Source organism: Pimephales promelas, chromosome 4 (assembly GCF_988280905.1).
Source record: "Pimephales promelas chromosome 4, fPimPro1.hap1.1, whole genome shotgun sequence".
Taxonomy (NCBI): domain Eukaryota; kingdom Metazoa; phylum Chordata; class Actinopteri; order Cypriniformes; family Leuciscidae; genus Pimephales; species Pimephales promelas.
This window is the reverse complement of record NC_142772.1, coordinates 27,572,137-27,587,555: the sequence shown is the minus strand read 5'-3', so window position 1 is coordinate 27,587,555 and position 15,419 is coordinate 27,572,137. Positions and strand designations below refer to the sequence as shown.

General features: G+C 39.8%; 1 protein-coding gene across 1 annotated transcript; it reads left to right on the top strand.

The window, feature by feature from the left end:
- The first annotated feature begins 664 nt into the window (after positions 1-664).
- On the top strand, positions 665-6,950 carry tmem175 (transmembrane protein 175). The gene is made up of 10 exons (XM_039650066.2): positions 665-900; positions 1,085-1,123; positions 1,431-1,528; positions 1,621-1,672; positions 1,769-1,804; positions 1,972-2,055; positions 2,184-2,348; positions 2,482-2,563; positions 3,027-3,162; positions 4,907-6,950. The coding sequence occupies exons 1-10, from the start codon at positions 700-702 to the stop codon at positions 5,574-5,576; spliced, it is 1,563 nt and encodes a 520-aa protein (XP_039506000.2). The 5' UTR covers positions 665-699; the 3' UTR covers positions 5,577-6,950.
- The last annotated feature ends 8,469 nt before the right edge of the window (positions 6,951-15,419 follow it).

Sequence of the window (15,419 nt, the reverse complement as noted above, 5' to 3'; positions counted from 1 at the left end):
GATCATCTTCAGTCTCTCAAGATAATCAAGTTAATCCAAAATGTATACATTTTAAAACACAATCAGACACAATAAAGTTAAAAAAAAAAGAGAGAGAGAGAGAGAGAGAGAGAGAGAGAGAGAGTCGGAGGAGAGCCCTTCTACTGTTCGCATATGTGACGTCGCCGCATAACACATTTTCCCTCCACAAATCACGGTTTTCACCACGCTCAACTAGTTTGTCCTCGCCCTGAAAGAAGGTGGTGAAGTGCACCAAAGACAGGCATGTTTAGCGGGATCCGTGTGCTAGTGGGTCTGATGTATATCAAACACGTCGAAAGAGTTGTAGTCCACAAAGTGCTCTCACACAAAGTCTAACCGTATGAAAATTCTACCCGCTAAAATTGTAGCATTCTTTACACGAAATATTTAAAAAATTCACAGACAACATATGTTACATTCATTGCACAATTCAAACGGGATTAGAAAATAATTATTTTCTCTCGTCTCATTCACTTGCATTGACGGTTTTTCAACCTAGAGGTCCAGAGCGAAGGTAGCGGAAAGGGCGGGACTTACCAGCTCGTTCACGAAACAGACACCGTTAACCATATGCCGTTAACTTCCGGTCAGCTGATATCGACTCATCAGTGTTTGCAAACAAATGTACTGTGGCTTCATGCCCACACCGTCCAGTGGCACACACCACATATCCCGGTCATGGGAGATAATAATGAAAGCGAAATAATCGAGCACCACGATGACGAGGAAATGGAGAAGAGACGGAAAACGAGGAATCATTCGAATTCCTTTCTGGAGAGCTTGTCGTCGTCGGAGAAGGAGGGACATAGCAGCACGCAGTCCTCACACCGCCTGCTCGCCTACAGTGATGCACTCATCTCCATCATCGCCACTGTCATGGTGAGGGAAACTCACAGAGAGTCTGCTGCAGACCAAAAAGATGGGACTGGAACTGAATGTCTTGAATGCACATTTAGATCGTATATGACAAGCCGCTGACATTTTCTGTAACTCATCTGTTGTCCTGGAAAACATGCATGGGAAAAAACGCTCTAAACGTGTCATGAAATTTTTGTATTCACAGATACTGCCTGTTGCACATACTAAATTTCAGGATAATGAGGTAAAACAACATGCTACAATATAGCCTTCAAGTGACAGTTAACCCCTAAAATGAAAATTCAGTTATCACTTCAAAAAACCCTCATGTTGATCTAATACTTCTGACTTTCATTCTTTTGTGGACTGGAGCAAAGTATATTGTCTTGTACAATTTATGTTCAAGAGAAGAAAGAAAGTCAAATTGCTTTAGATCCACATGAGGGTGTAGAAATCATTTTAGGGTGAGCTGTTCCTTTAAGACAAAATACAAATGAAAAACAATTTGTTGTATGTTTATCTCCTAATTGATATGATCGCTCTACATTCAGGAACTGAAACAGAGTATTCAGGCTTTGCTCACCACCAAAGTTGCTGTTTACTTGATGACTTTTTTGATTGTCACTGTTGCTTGGGCTGCGCATATCCGGTGAGAGCATTCAAGCGCTACAGTCTATAACTTCATTTAACTGTTTGTTTTATTCATTTGCATAGAGATTTTATTTAAGTATTTGTCTTCAGGTTGTTTCAAGTCATTGAACGCATTGATGACACACTTGCGCTGCTTAACCTGGTGAGAACACAAAAAAAGTAGTGTTAGTAGCTGGCTGCATATTAATTTTGAAAGAGTTTAATGACTTTTCAACATCTGATTTCTATTCTATTTCAGGCATGTATGATGCTTATAACCTTCCTACCGTACACAGTGAGTCATACCACTCATGTTTGAAAGATTTGTGGTTTGAAAGCACAATCTGATGACATTGTACTTTCCTTTTGCCTCCTTATATATTTTTTAAGGGAAATAACGTGATGTCTCTGCCTGTTCATGATTGTTTTGTAATGTTTACTTTATTCATTATCTTCTCATAGTTCTCTCTCATGGCAACATTCCCTGATTATATTCTTGGCATCCTCCTCTTCTGTGCTTGTGTCATGGTGATCGGTTTAATTCAGGTTAGAATGTGTACATGTGATGAACAACATTACCAGCTTAAGATTCTTTGAGATAACACCATCTCCATTATTTTGAGCACTGTTTGGTTTTTACTGTCATATGTTTTTGTGTGTGTCTCCATCCACAGTGCTTGATTGTCTTGTATGGATTCAGCCGTCCTTTCCTCCTCAATGACCAGATCCAAATGTCTGAGAATCAGACTTATTACAAGCAGCACATCCTCAAAGTCATCATGAAGGTTCCTATCATGTGCCTGTTTGCCAGCATTTTTTCAGTTATCTTCTTCCAGTTGGTACGTAAATGTATCTATATATATAACATGTACTAACAAATTTATTATATATGCGTTTCCTTTTTTAACCTTATAACAATTATACATAAACTGTTAAATTAATTATTTTTATTTATATATTTTCCCTTGGTAGTCCTACGTCATTTTGGCTATTGTCATATTCCTGCCCTACATCTCTGAGTGTTTAAAATGGATCCGGAATAAAACCATTGGTGGTGAGATCAAAATGTCACAACACTTCACTCTCTATTCTTACATTGGATGTTTTGTTGTCATTGTTTTACTACTTACACTACTGTTCAAATTTTGCGATTGGTTCAGTGTTTTCTGAATGAAAATAGCTTGAAAAAACTTATGATAACCAAGAGTAATGCTAATTTAGTTAATTTAAGTTCCTTTACTAGTTTCTAATTCGCACCAAGGCTGCATTGATTTTTTTTTTTTTAAAGACAGTAAAAACAGTAAAAATGTGAAATATTATTACAATTTAAAGTAACTTTTTTCTATGTTAATAAATTTTAAAATGTAATTTATTCCTGTGATGACAAAGCTGAATTTTTAGCATCATTACTCCAGTCTTCAGTGTCACTGATACTTCAGAAATCAGTCAAATATGATCTGATTTGTCAAGGTTATGTAATTGTAATCTGCATTATATCATGTTTTCTATAAACTCAGGTCAGGTGGAAGACAGTCCAGATTCAATGCTCTTCTACACCTATCAGCCCAGTGAACCTTTGAGTAAAGAGCGAGTGGAGTCGTTCAGCGATGGGGTGTATGCAATCGTAGCCACACTGCTCATCTTAGACATTTGGTTTGTATTTTATTATCCTCCAAAGCTAATATGACAGTTTACGATGTAGTCAGCAGCATTGGCTTTGTCATTGCTCTATTGGACAGGCTACTAGTTGTGTAACAGCATCAAAGCTGACACAAAGCTTTGTTAGTTCACAAAAAAACAACTAATTAATCAATAGTTACTAATTAATTCTGTAATTAAATACTCTCCCTCATGGTGTTCCAAACCCACAAGATATTGTTTATCTTTGGAACACAAATTAAGATATTTTTAATGAAATCTGAGAGATTTATGTCCGATTTTATCACGATTCTTTTTCATGTTGGTTTTACTATTTTGCAAGAGACTGAGCATTACAGACAAACTAATGCCCCTATTTTAAAAACAAAGCCAAAGTGGCGAAGATAAAAATCTTTGTCATTATTTTCTTTGTTATTAAAAATTAAGAACAAAGATGCACATTGCACATACAAAACTTAATAAACAAATGAAATAAACTGCTTTATTTTATACATTGATTCTTATTAAAGTTACACTGTGCAACTCTTTTAGTTTATTCTCAGCTAAAAACACTTAGTTCTTTCAAAAATATATGTGCTCATTAATGTATCTTTACTTCGTTCAAGTAATAAAGTATTCTCGTGAGTGTATAATATGCCGTTGAAAATACATACGGGTTAGGGGTTCTAATGTCGGTCGCCATGTTGCCCCTCAATCTTGAAAGTACATTAGCCAAAGAGGGACATACCCGTTCATTCAAACTTCGCTTTTCGCGTTTACGTTTGAGTTAACACTCATGGACGAGGTCGAACTGGAAGCCATGTTAATCTTGGACTACATTGGCCACCGTAGGAGTTAAAACGAAATCGGAATTGAGAGGAACAGAAACTAATTTTCACTGGATGGTCATATACCTTTTTACCGCTAGATGGGGATAAAAATCACACAGTGTAGCTTTAAAGCAAGAGGAGTGAGTGATTTCCCCTTTGAACAGTTTGAAGTTTGCACTGAAACTGTCTTTTGGACCTTGAACCGTTATATGAAGAAAAATGCTGGAATTTGTTTAATCAAAAAAAACCTTAATTTCTTTTCGACTGAAGAAAAAAAGACATGGATATCTTGGATGACATGGGGGTGAGTAAATTATCAGCAAAAGTTTTTTTTTAAAAGTGAACTACTCCTTTAAACATTAAACAGAACATAAACAGACGCTCAACCCAAACCTGCTTGATGCGCAACAGCAAATCTCTTGCAGAAGATCAAGCGTGCGGCAGAACACCAGAATGAACCTCATTGGTTCTCGCACGTCAGGTGAACAAGCTTGAGCTTCCGTTTACCACAACTGATGTGCGAGTTGATGAATTTTTTATATGTGAATAAAAGCCTAAATTCACTCCTGTTCATGGTGTAAAGCAATTGGGGCTCTTCAGAAAATGTGCACTAAACCGCTCAATTCACATGGATTAGTTTTCATTCTCTTTATGAACTTTTTGAAGCATGAAAGTGGTAGTTTTGTAGCGGTCAATGGAAGAGACAAAAATCTCAGATTTCAACAAAAAAAAAATCTTAATTTGGGTTCAGAAGATGAATGAAAGTCTTACGGGTTTGGAATGACATGAGGGTGAGTAATTAATGACAGAATTTTCATTTTTGGGTGAACTAACGCTTTCAAAACACGTCTGTTTAGCTATTCATTTACTGAAGGAGCACTATGCTATATAAACAAACTTGCATTAATGTCTAATGTCTATTTACACAGTGAAGGCAACGTACCTGATCCGTCTGTGGTGAAGAAGCAGTTTAACAACAGCCTGGTTGCTGCGCTTCAGGAGTACGGCCCCGAGTACCTGGCCTACTTCGGTTCCTACGCCACCGTCGGGCTGCTTTGGTTCGTTCATCACTCTCTCTTCCTGCACGTGACCAAGGCCACGCGCCTCATGGGCCTCTTCAACACGTTCTCCCTGGCCTTTGTGGGTGGCCTGCCCCTCGCCTACCAGCTCACGCACGAGTTTCCCAGAGGCTCCCGCAATGAGCTGGAAGCCGTGCAGATCAGCTGCGTCATCATCTTCTTCGCAGGTCTGTTCCAGCTAGCGATGTGGGTGGCGGCGCTTTTCACGGAGCGCGAGACGTTGCACCCGTACGTGCGCTACGGCGGTCGAGACCACACCTTTATGCTGGCCAAGCTCTCGCTCTACCCCTGTGTGGCGCTCGGGACCTTCTTCCTCACCTGCATCCTGAGCCGCTTCAGCGCGCCCATCTTTCACATGATGGAGATTGGCGTACCGTTCGCTTTTCTGTTGCTGAGGCTTCTGGTCCGTGTGGTGCTGGCGCTACTCAGATGGCTCTTCTGTTCTGCAAGGAATGATTTGGACAGCGTTCCAGTAGAGGAAGAGGACTTACGGTTGCCTATTACTGATGTATTGACTTAGCTGTGAACGGAGAAGAAGAAAACACCTCGATGTTTGACCTAAGATCAAGGTTTGGCTAGCTTTCCAGAGCCATTGTTTAGAATGAATGCTGCAGAAGGCATCCGTATGGGTCAGATCTCTCCAGTTATTTAGCGTGATAGACAGTGGAAGTGATCGATGTGGTGTGATAAGCGCTTGGTCTTCATCACGATGAGTCTTCAATGTCGTAGCAGTGGTCTGCGGAGGGCATAGGAGTTTTTTTTTTTTTCTCCTAACAGATATGCACTAAAGTTTTTTCCTCATCTCACAGTTTTTATTAGCATGCTAAAACATCGTTTTGATTTTTTTGTTCATATTTGAATGTGAATTGTGTTACTTAAAAGTAGGGCTGTCAAACGATTAATCGCATCCAAAATAAAAGTTTGTGTTTACATAATATATGTGGGTACACTTTGTGTATAATTATTTTGTATTTATATAAATACACACACATGCATGAATATTTAAGAAAAAAATATTTATATATAAATCTATATACAGTATATACACGAAAATATTTCTTAAATATATATAGAAGCATGTGTGTGTGTTTATATATATATATAAAATATTATGTCAAATATATTTTCGATATATTTAATCATTTAATGGTTTGACAGCCCTACTTAAAAGTTTTCACTTAATTCAAACAGCAAGATCTACAAAAAGAACTACTGAGTTTTTTAAGTCCAGGATAAGTTAGGTTGGTTTTAAAATCCCTATTTTATTTTTTATTTGTTAATTATTTTGACTTTTGTACTTAACTTCTTGCAATGTAAATATGATCATCTATAAAGAGCTGGATTCGTTAGGTTTTGTGGTTGCTTCCTATTCTAATGGAGCTATGATTCAGGTCTCGGCTGGTTTTGGTGGCTGAAATCTTTCATACAGCTGTATAACCGTCCAAAACATCATGCATTAGGTTGAGGTAAATGCTCTGTCAATGTTTTGTAATGCTCTAAAAAAAATATCTTCTGTTCATTTTGTGTGGCAATGAAACCATTGATGCACCTTAGATTGAATAATGAAGTCGCCATTATACTTTACAGTCTGACTCTGGATTGAACAGGTAGAGATCATGAAAATCAAGATGTATAAGCCATTATAATGTTTGTTGGTTTGAATTTCATCTAAATGTTATTACCATACTGGCTGCAAGATGTTATATGTAAAATGCACTTGTTCAACAGTTCAATTGCTATTTCAAGTGGTTGTTGTTGTTGATTAATCTACTTTTCTTTACATTAACAGTCTGCTTTGGTTTTGTGAATTCGCTATCAGTTCAAAATGTTACTGTTTAACACCAAACAAAGATGCAACTTTGAGAATAAACACTCACTTGCTGCTTGCAGAAAACTGTATTTGTGGTGGAAAACTAAAATCATGTAATAAATGTGACCAGAGTAGGTCAAAAGTTAAGTTTATTCACCAAATGTAGCATTGCAATAATAACAGTAATATAATAATAATAATAACTAGATTAAAAAGTTCGTCGAGACAAACTTTAAGTTGGCTTGTGAAAGTTTGGAACAGAAAGTTTGAAGAAGTTTAAAGTAGTTTGAAGAAGTTTAAATTAGTCTAAAGTTTAAATTAAGTTTAACTTAGTTTAAAGATAGATAGATAGATAGATAGATAGATAGATAGATAGATAGATAGAGTTAGAGCGATAGATAGATAGATAGATAGATAGATAGATAGATAGATAGATAGATAGATAGATAGATAGATAGAGTTAGAGAGATAGATAGTTAGATAGATAGAGTTAGAAAGAGACAGATAGAGTTAGATAGATAGATAGATAGATAGATAGATAGATAGATAGATAGATAGATAGATAGAGTTAGAAAGAGACAGATAGAGTTAGAGAGATAGATAGATAGATAGATAGATAGATAGATAGATAGAGTTAGAGAGATAGATAGTTAGATAGATAGAGTTAGAAAGAGACAGATAGAGATAGATAGATAGATAGATAGATAGATAGATAGATAGATAGATAGATAGATAGATGCTAGGGTATTCTGGGTGGTTGCTATGGTGTTGCTAGGTGGTTTTTAGGGTGTTCTTGGCGGTTGCTAGGGTGTTGCTACGGTGTTCTGGGTGGTTGCTATGGTGTTGCTAGGCGGTTGCTAGGGTGTTCTGGGAGGTTGCTATGGTGTTGCTAGGCGGTTGCTAGGGTGTTCTGGGTGGTTGCTATGGTGTTGTTAGGCAGTTGCTAGGGTGTTCTTGGTGGTTGCTAGGGTGTTGCTAGGCAGTTGCTAAGGTGTTCTGGATGGTTGCTATGGTGTTGCTAGGTGGTTGCTAGGGTATTCTGGGTGGTTGCTATGGTGTTCCTAGGCAGTTGCTAGGGTGTTCTGGGTGGTTGCTATGGTGTTGCTAGGGTGTTCTGGGTGGTTGCTAGGGTGTTGTTAGGCAGTTGCTAGGGTGTTCTTGGTGGTTGCTAGGGTGTTGCTAGGCAGTTGCTAAGGTGTTCTTGGTGGTTGCTAGTGTATTGCTAGGTGGTTGCTAGGGTGTTCTGGGTGGTTGCTATGGTGTTGCTAGGCAGTTGCTAGGGTAATCTGGTGGTTGCTAGGGTGTTGCTAGGTAGTTGCTAAGGTGTTCTGGATGGTTGCTATGGTATTGCTACTTGGTTGGTAGTGTTCACATATGGTTACTATAAAGTATCCATATTAGCATTTAGCTATTCACAGCTAGCATGTTTAGCATATTGAAAGTCCTGTGTGCTAGCCTGAGTCAAAAGACCCAACCCCCATCGCGATACAATGTTCTGATGCTGAGATATAGCTGTTAAAAAATGGTTGTTAGGGTCCTCTCTTTGGTTGCTAGGGATTGACTTGACAGCTGCCAATCATGAAACTCCAAAGGCTGCTTGTCAGTATGAATGATTTAAACCAACCCCCATCTCTATACGTTGTTCTGATGCAGAGATACAAATCTTGCTTAATGGTTGCTAGGGTACTCTGTTTAGTTGCTAGGGAGTGGCTTGGCAGCTGCCAGTGATGAATCTCCAAAGGCTGCTTGTCACTATGAATGATATAAATCAACTCTCATGACTCTATGACATTCAGATTGGAAGATATCCCTCTTTAGAATTTGGTTGCTAAGGTGCTCGTTAATTGTTGCTAGGGCGTGGCCAGAATTTGTTGAGGTGATGCATGGTTGGCTGTTTGCTACCCATAGTCAAATGAGACCACCCTCATGTTTATATGACACTTATATCCTGAGATATCCCTTCAATCTCTTTCAATGGAAGTCTATGGGAGTTGTTGCTAAGGTGCTCTAAATGGTTGCTAGGGCGTGGCTTGATAGCTTCACAGTAATCCTGAGAGACTGATTGGTCGTCTGAGTAAAATGAGCCCGCCCCCTTGTCTCTATGACACTGTGATCCAGAGCTATGTTCAATATAAAATCCTAATGCAATGTGTAGGACGGCCCATTTCATGTAAGTCAATGGGGCAATTTTGGGCAGCTCCTGCCCCCCAGGGGTGCAACTATTCCCCTACTGTGAGGTATTTTCTTACAGAGCCTGTCAGCCTCTTCAAATGTGGTACATTACAAGTTTCTAAGAAATCAGCAATATTTAGTATGGCCTACGGTTGCTAGGGTGCTGTAACTGGTTGCTATGGTGTGAATTTAGAGTTAATGAGTTTAGAGTTTATAAGTTTAATTGAGTAAGTGTCCAGAGTTTATTCATTTATGAGTTTAATAGTTTTATGAGAGTTTATAAGAGTATGAGTTTATGAATTGAGAGTTTATGAGTTTAGAGTTTATAAGATTAAATGAGTCTTAGAGAGTTTAAGTTTAGAGTTTATTAATTTATTGTGAGTTTAAGAGTTTAAGATTAGATAGATAAGTGTCATAGATTGATGAGTTCATTAGTTTGAATGAGTTTCAATGGCTCATATAGTGTATAGAATGACAGTTTGATTGAGTCTGGGGCTTCAAGGTATTTAGATTTGAAATTTTGACAGTTGGGCAGTTTGAATTTCTCAATGGGAGTCAATGGGAGTTTTTTCCGACTTTGATCGTCATTTTTAGGAGAACCGTAAGTCCGATCAGTTAGAAAAGATATAGCACACCGAGTCAGATCAGTTTGAGTGTCCGTGCCGAGTTTGGAGTATGTGGAGTTAAAGCTCTAGGAGGAGATAGAGTTGCAAATTTTTGAGTAAGAAGAAGAAGAATAACTAGAATGTACATTTCCAGAGGAAAATGTGAAGTGGTGCTTGCAGTGGCAAAAAGCTCGCTCGGTTGCTAGGGTGTTCTGGGTGGTTGCTAGGGTGTTGCTAGGTGGTTGCTAGGGTGTTCTGTGTGGTTGCTAGGGTGTTGCTAGGGTGTTCTGGGTGGTTGCTATGGTGTTGCTAGGTGGTTGCTAGGGTGTTCTGAGTGGTTGCTAGGGTGTTGCTAGGTGGTTGCTAAGGTGTTCTAGGTGGTTGCTAGGGTGTTATAGATGGTTGCCAGGGTGTTGCTAGGTGGTTGCTAGGGTGTTCTGGGTGGTTGCTAGGGTGTTGCTATGTGGTTGCTAGGGTGTTCTATACGGTTGCCAGGGTGTTGCTAGGCGGTTGCTAGGGTGTTCTGGGTGGTTGCTAGGGTGTTATAGATGGTTGCTAGGGTATTGGTAGGTGGTTGCTAGGGTGTTCTGGGTGGTTGCTAGGGTGTTGCTAGGTGTTCTGGTTGGTTGCTAGGGTGTTGCTAGGCGGTTGCTAGGGTGTTCTGTGTGGTTGCTAGGGTGTTGCTAGGTGGTTGCTAGGGTATTCTTGGTGGTTGCTAGGGTGTTGCTAGGTGGTTGCTATGGTATTCTGGGTGGTTGCTATGGTGTTACTAGGTGGTTGGCAGTGTTCACATATGGTTACTATAGAGTTTTTATAACATTCATGGCATGATATAGCACTTAGCTAATCAATATTAGCATGTAGCTATTCACTGCTAGCATGTGTAGCATGTAGCAAGTCATGTTTGCTAGCATGAGTAAAAAGAGCCAACCCCCATCTCTATACGATGTTTTGATACAGAGATGTAGGTCTTACAAAATGGTTGCTAGGGTACTCTGTTTGGTTGTTAGGGACTGGCTTGGCAGCTGCCAATCATGAAGCTCCAAAGTCAATGTGAATGTATAAACCAACCCCCATCTCTATACGATGTTTTAATGCAGAGATAAAGTCTTGCAAAATGGTTGCTAGGGTACTCTGTTTGGTTGCTAGGGAGTGGCTTGGTAGCTGCCAATCATGAAACTCCAAAGGCTGCTTGTCAGTATGAATGATATAAACCAAGTCCCATGCCTCTATGACATTCAGAATGGAAGATATCCCTCTTTGGATTTTGGTTGCTAAGGTGCTCTACAATGGTTGCTAGGGCATGGCCAGAAATTGTTGAGGTGATTCATGATTGGCTGTTTGCTGGCCCAAGTCAAACGAGCCCACCCTCATGTTTCTATGACACTTATATCCTGAGATATCCCTTTGATCTCTTTTAATGGAAGTCTATGGGAGTTGTTGCTAAGGTGCTCTAAATGGTTGCTAGGGCGTGGCTTAATAGCTTCACAATGATGCTGAGAGACTGATTGGTCGTCTGAGTAAAATGAGCCCGCCCCCTTGTCTCTATGACACTGTGATCCAGAGCTATGTTCAATACAAAATCCCTATGCAATTTACCATAGTAGGAAAAACACTAAAAGTCTATGGGACTTTTTTACCCAATGATTTGCCCCTGGGGCGAACACCGTACCCCCGATCGCTACGAAAAGTCACAGCACACCTCTCCTCAATAATCCGCAAAATTTGACGCCTCAATCAGGGGTCTGTGATGTCGGCGTGTATTTTTTAACAGATGATTACTATTTAGTCTCTAAAATGAGTTTTTATAGTTTTTATAGAGTTATTTAGTATGGCACGAGGCCTGCGGCCTCGTGCCTATTGCCCACGGTTGCTAGGATGCTGTAACTGGTTGCTATGGTGTGGCTATGAAGATTTTAGGCCATTACTCATTGGCTGCTTGATAAATTAAATCCTCCTAGGGAGAGAGAGACGTCTGCCTGACAGCAGGGCTGTCAGGACCTTTTGTGTCTGTGAGAAAGTGACAGTTGGGATTTGAATTTTTGAAAATTTTTCAATGTAAGTCAATGGGCCTTTTTTTGGCCTCTTTTTCGTCCGCTGTGCGAACATCGTACATCCGATCTCTTAGAAAAGTCATAGCACACCTCTCCTAAACGAGCCGGTCGATTTGACACCACTCTCATGGGTCTGTGACGAAAGCTGCGGGAGGAGTAGCGCGCCGAAGAAGTGTCCGGAATAATAAAAATAAGAACTAGAATGTACATTTCCAGAGGAAAATGTGAAGTGGTGCTTGCAGTGGCAAAACTCACCACCCGGTTGCTAGGGTGTTCTGGGTGGTTGCTAGGTGGTTGCTAGGGTGCTGCTAGGTGGTTGCTAGGGTGTTCTGTGTGGTTGCTAGGGTGTTGCTAGGTGGTTGCTAGGGTGTTCTGGGTGGTTGCTATGGTGTTGTTAGGCAGTTGCTAGGATATTCTGGGTGGTTGCTAGGGTGTTCTTGGTGGTTGCTAGGGTGTTCTGGGTGGTTGCTAGGTGGTTGCTAGGGTGTTGCTAGGAGGTTGCTTGGATGTTCTGGTATAGGTGGTTGGTAGTTGTCACAGATGGTTACTATGAAATTTGTAGCATTTTCTTGGCATGATTTAGCACTTAGCTAATCAATATTAGCATGTAGCTATTCTCTGCTAGCATGTGTAGCATGTAGCAAGTCATGTTTGCTAGCATGAGTAAAAAGAGCCAACCCCCATCTCTATACGATGTTTTGATGCAGAGATGTAGGTCTTACAAAATGGTTGCTAGGGTACTCTGTTTGGTTGCTAGGGAGTGGCTTGGCAGCTGCCAATCATGAAGCTCAAAAGTCAATGTGAATGTATAAACCAACCCCCATCTCTATACGATGTTTTGGTGCAGAGATATAAGTCTTACAAAATGGTTTCTAGGGTACTGTTTTTGGTTGCTAGGGAGTGGCTTGGCAGCTGCCAATCATGAAACTCCAAAGGCTGCTTGTCAGTATGAATGATATAAACCAACCCCCATCTCTATACGATGTTCTGATGTAGAGATATAGGTTGTGCAAAATGGTTTCTAGGGTACTGTTTTTGGTTGCTAGGGAGTGGCTTGGCAGCTGCCAAACATGAATCTCCACAGGATGCTTGTCAGTATGAATGATATAAACCAACTCCCATGCCTCTATGACATTCAGAATGGAAGACATCCCTCTTTGGATTTTGGTTGCTAAGGTGCTCTACAATGGTTGCTAGGGCGTTGACAGTAAGTGTTGAGGTGATTCAGGATTGGCTGTTTGCTGGCCCAAGTCAAACGAGCCCACCCTCATGTTTCTATGACACTTATATCCTGAGATATCCCTTTGATCTAATTCAATGGAAGTCTATGGGAGTTGTTGCTAATGTGCTCTAAATGGTTGCTAGGGCGTGGCTTAATAGCTTCATAATGATCCTGAGAGACTGATTGGTCGTCTGAGTAAAATGAGCCCGCCCCCTTGTCTCTATGACACTGTGATCCAGAGCTATGTTCAATACAAAATCCCTATGCAATTTACCATAGTAGGAAAAACACATGCATTTGATGGGACGTCCTTCACCATAGTAAGTCAATGGGGAAACTTTGGGCAGCTCCTGCCCCCCAGGGGTGCAACTTTTACCCCATTGTGTGGTATGTTCTTAAAGAGCCTGCCAGCCTCTTCAAATGTGGCAAATCTCACGTTTGTCCGATATCCTTGTTTGGAGCTACGAGTCGTCAAAGTTTGTCTCAATGTTAAGTCTATGGGATTTTTTGGAAATTTGTTCGCCCCTGGGTCGAACACCGTACCCCCGATCACTGATAAAAGTGATATGACACTTCTCCTCAATAGGCCGCACGATTTGATGCCTCAATTATGGGTCTGTGACAAAAACTGTGGACGTAGGAGTGCTCCAAACTTTTTCCTGGAATAGTAAAATGCTATACTAGAAAATTTTCAATGGGAAAAATTTGGGGAGCTCCTGCCCCCCAGGGGTGCAACTTTTACCCCATTGTGAGGTATTTTCTTAAAGAACCTGTTAGCCTCTTCAAATGTGGTAAATTACACATTTCTGCGAAATTCTCGCTCAGAGCTATGAGTCGCCAAAATTTGTCGTAATGTTAAGTCTATGGGATTTTTTGGGCCGTTTTTCGCCCCTGGGGCGAACATCGTACCCCCGATCGCTTATAAAAGTCATAGCACACCTCTCCTAAATAAGCCGGTCGATTTGACGCCTCACCCATGGGTCTCTGACAAAAGCTGCGGGAGGAGTAGCGAACAGAAAAACGGCGGAACAATAAGAATAAGAATAAGAATAATAAATAACATTGGGGTCTATGGGGAAAATTTGGGCAGCTCCTGCCCCCCAGGGGTGCAACTTTTACCCCATTGTGAGGTATGTTCTTACAGAGCCTGTCAGCCTCTTCAAATGTGGTGAATCGCAGGCTTCTGTGAAATTCTCGCTCGGAGCTATGAGTCGTCAAAGTTTGTCGCAATGTTAAGTCTATGGGATTTTTGGGAAATTTGTTCGCCCTTCGGGCGAACATCGTACCCCCGATCGCTTAGAAAAGTCATAGCACACCATTCCCGAATATTCCGCACGTTTTGAGACCTCATTCATGGGTGTGTGACAAAAACTGCGGGAGGAGTAGCGTGCCAAACTTTTGGGCCGACTCAAAAAACACAATAGTAATAGTGTTGCCTTGCTTTCAGCAAGCACCACTAATAATAAGTATGGAGGATAACAATAGTGTTGCTTTGCAAGCACCACTAATAATAAGTTTAAATAGCATTTCAGTAAGTTGGCTCTCACAAGCCAACTTAATAATAATTCTTACTTTTTCCCAGTATTGCCCATTATTTGTTACTTTGTCTTCTGGTAAATATCTACTACTGAAAACTTAGGCCTACTGTTTTAAAAAATCTGAAAATCAAACCGACATAAATAAAGGTTCCCATTTTTTTTAAAACAATGAATAACACAAACCATGATAAGTAATTTAAAACCCATTTCTGCTAAGCTTCTGAACAGAATAAGCTTGCACAATATTATATAATGGTAACATGATAAATTGTACAGCAGTTCTCAAAATCTAAAATTCTAATACAATTGTGACATCCACAAAATAAGCTATAGCCACCTTTCTCTGTTTGGTCTGATATGATTCATATTTCTATAAACACAACATTCTCACATGACTGCAAAATGTCTATAGGACTGCAGATGTGAACGAAAGAAGAAACATGTAAACCTAATGCAGACAGGAATGAAAAAGGTAAGGGGTCATAATCATAGTCATTATATATATATATATATATATATATATATATATATATATATATATTTGGGGGACTTTACAATTCACACAACTGGTCCAAAACTACACTATGTCCCTGATGTGCATCCTCAGTAAAGTTACAATAACCAAGAGTAATGTTAATCTTGTTCTTTAAGTGCATTTAACTACTATAAATACCCAATTTATTCAGTTGGTTTATTAATTGTTACAGGATTTATTGTTTTCTTTTGTAAGGTTGTAGTATTTGACAAATGTTAATCATTGCGTTATATTTAAGCTTTTTTTTGTCACAGCAAAATTGACAGTGCTTTGGTACATTTGTTTGGAAAAGAATTTCTGAAAGATTTCACATCATTAAATTAACATGAAAATTCAGGTTTTTAAAAACAACAAGAGCAGCAAAAAACAATATAGCAGGGAAGATATTGTAAAAACAAAATAAAAAAACGGTCCCACTTTATATTAA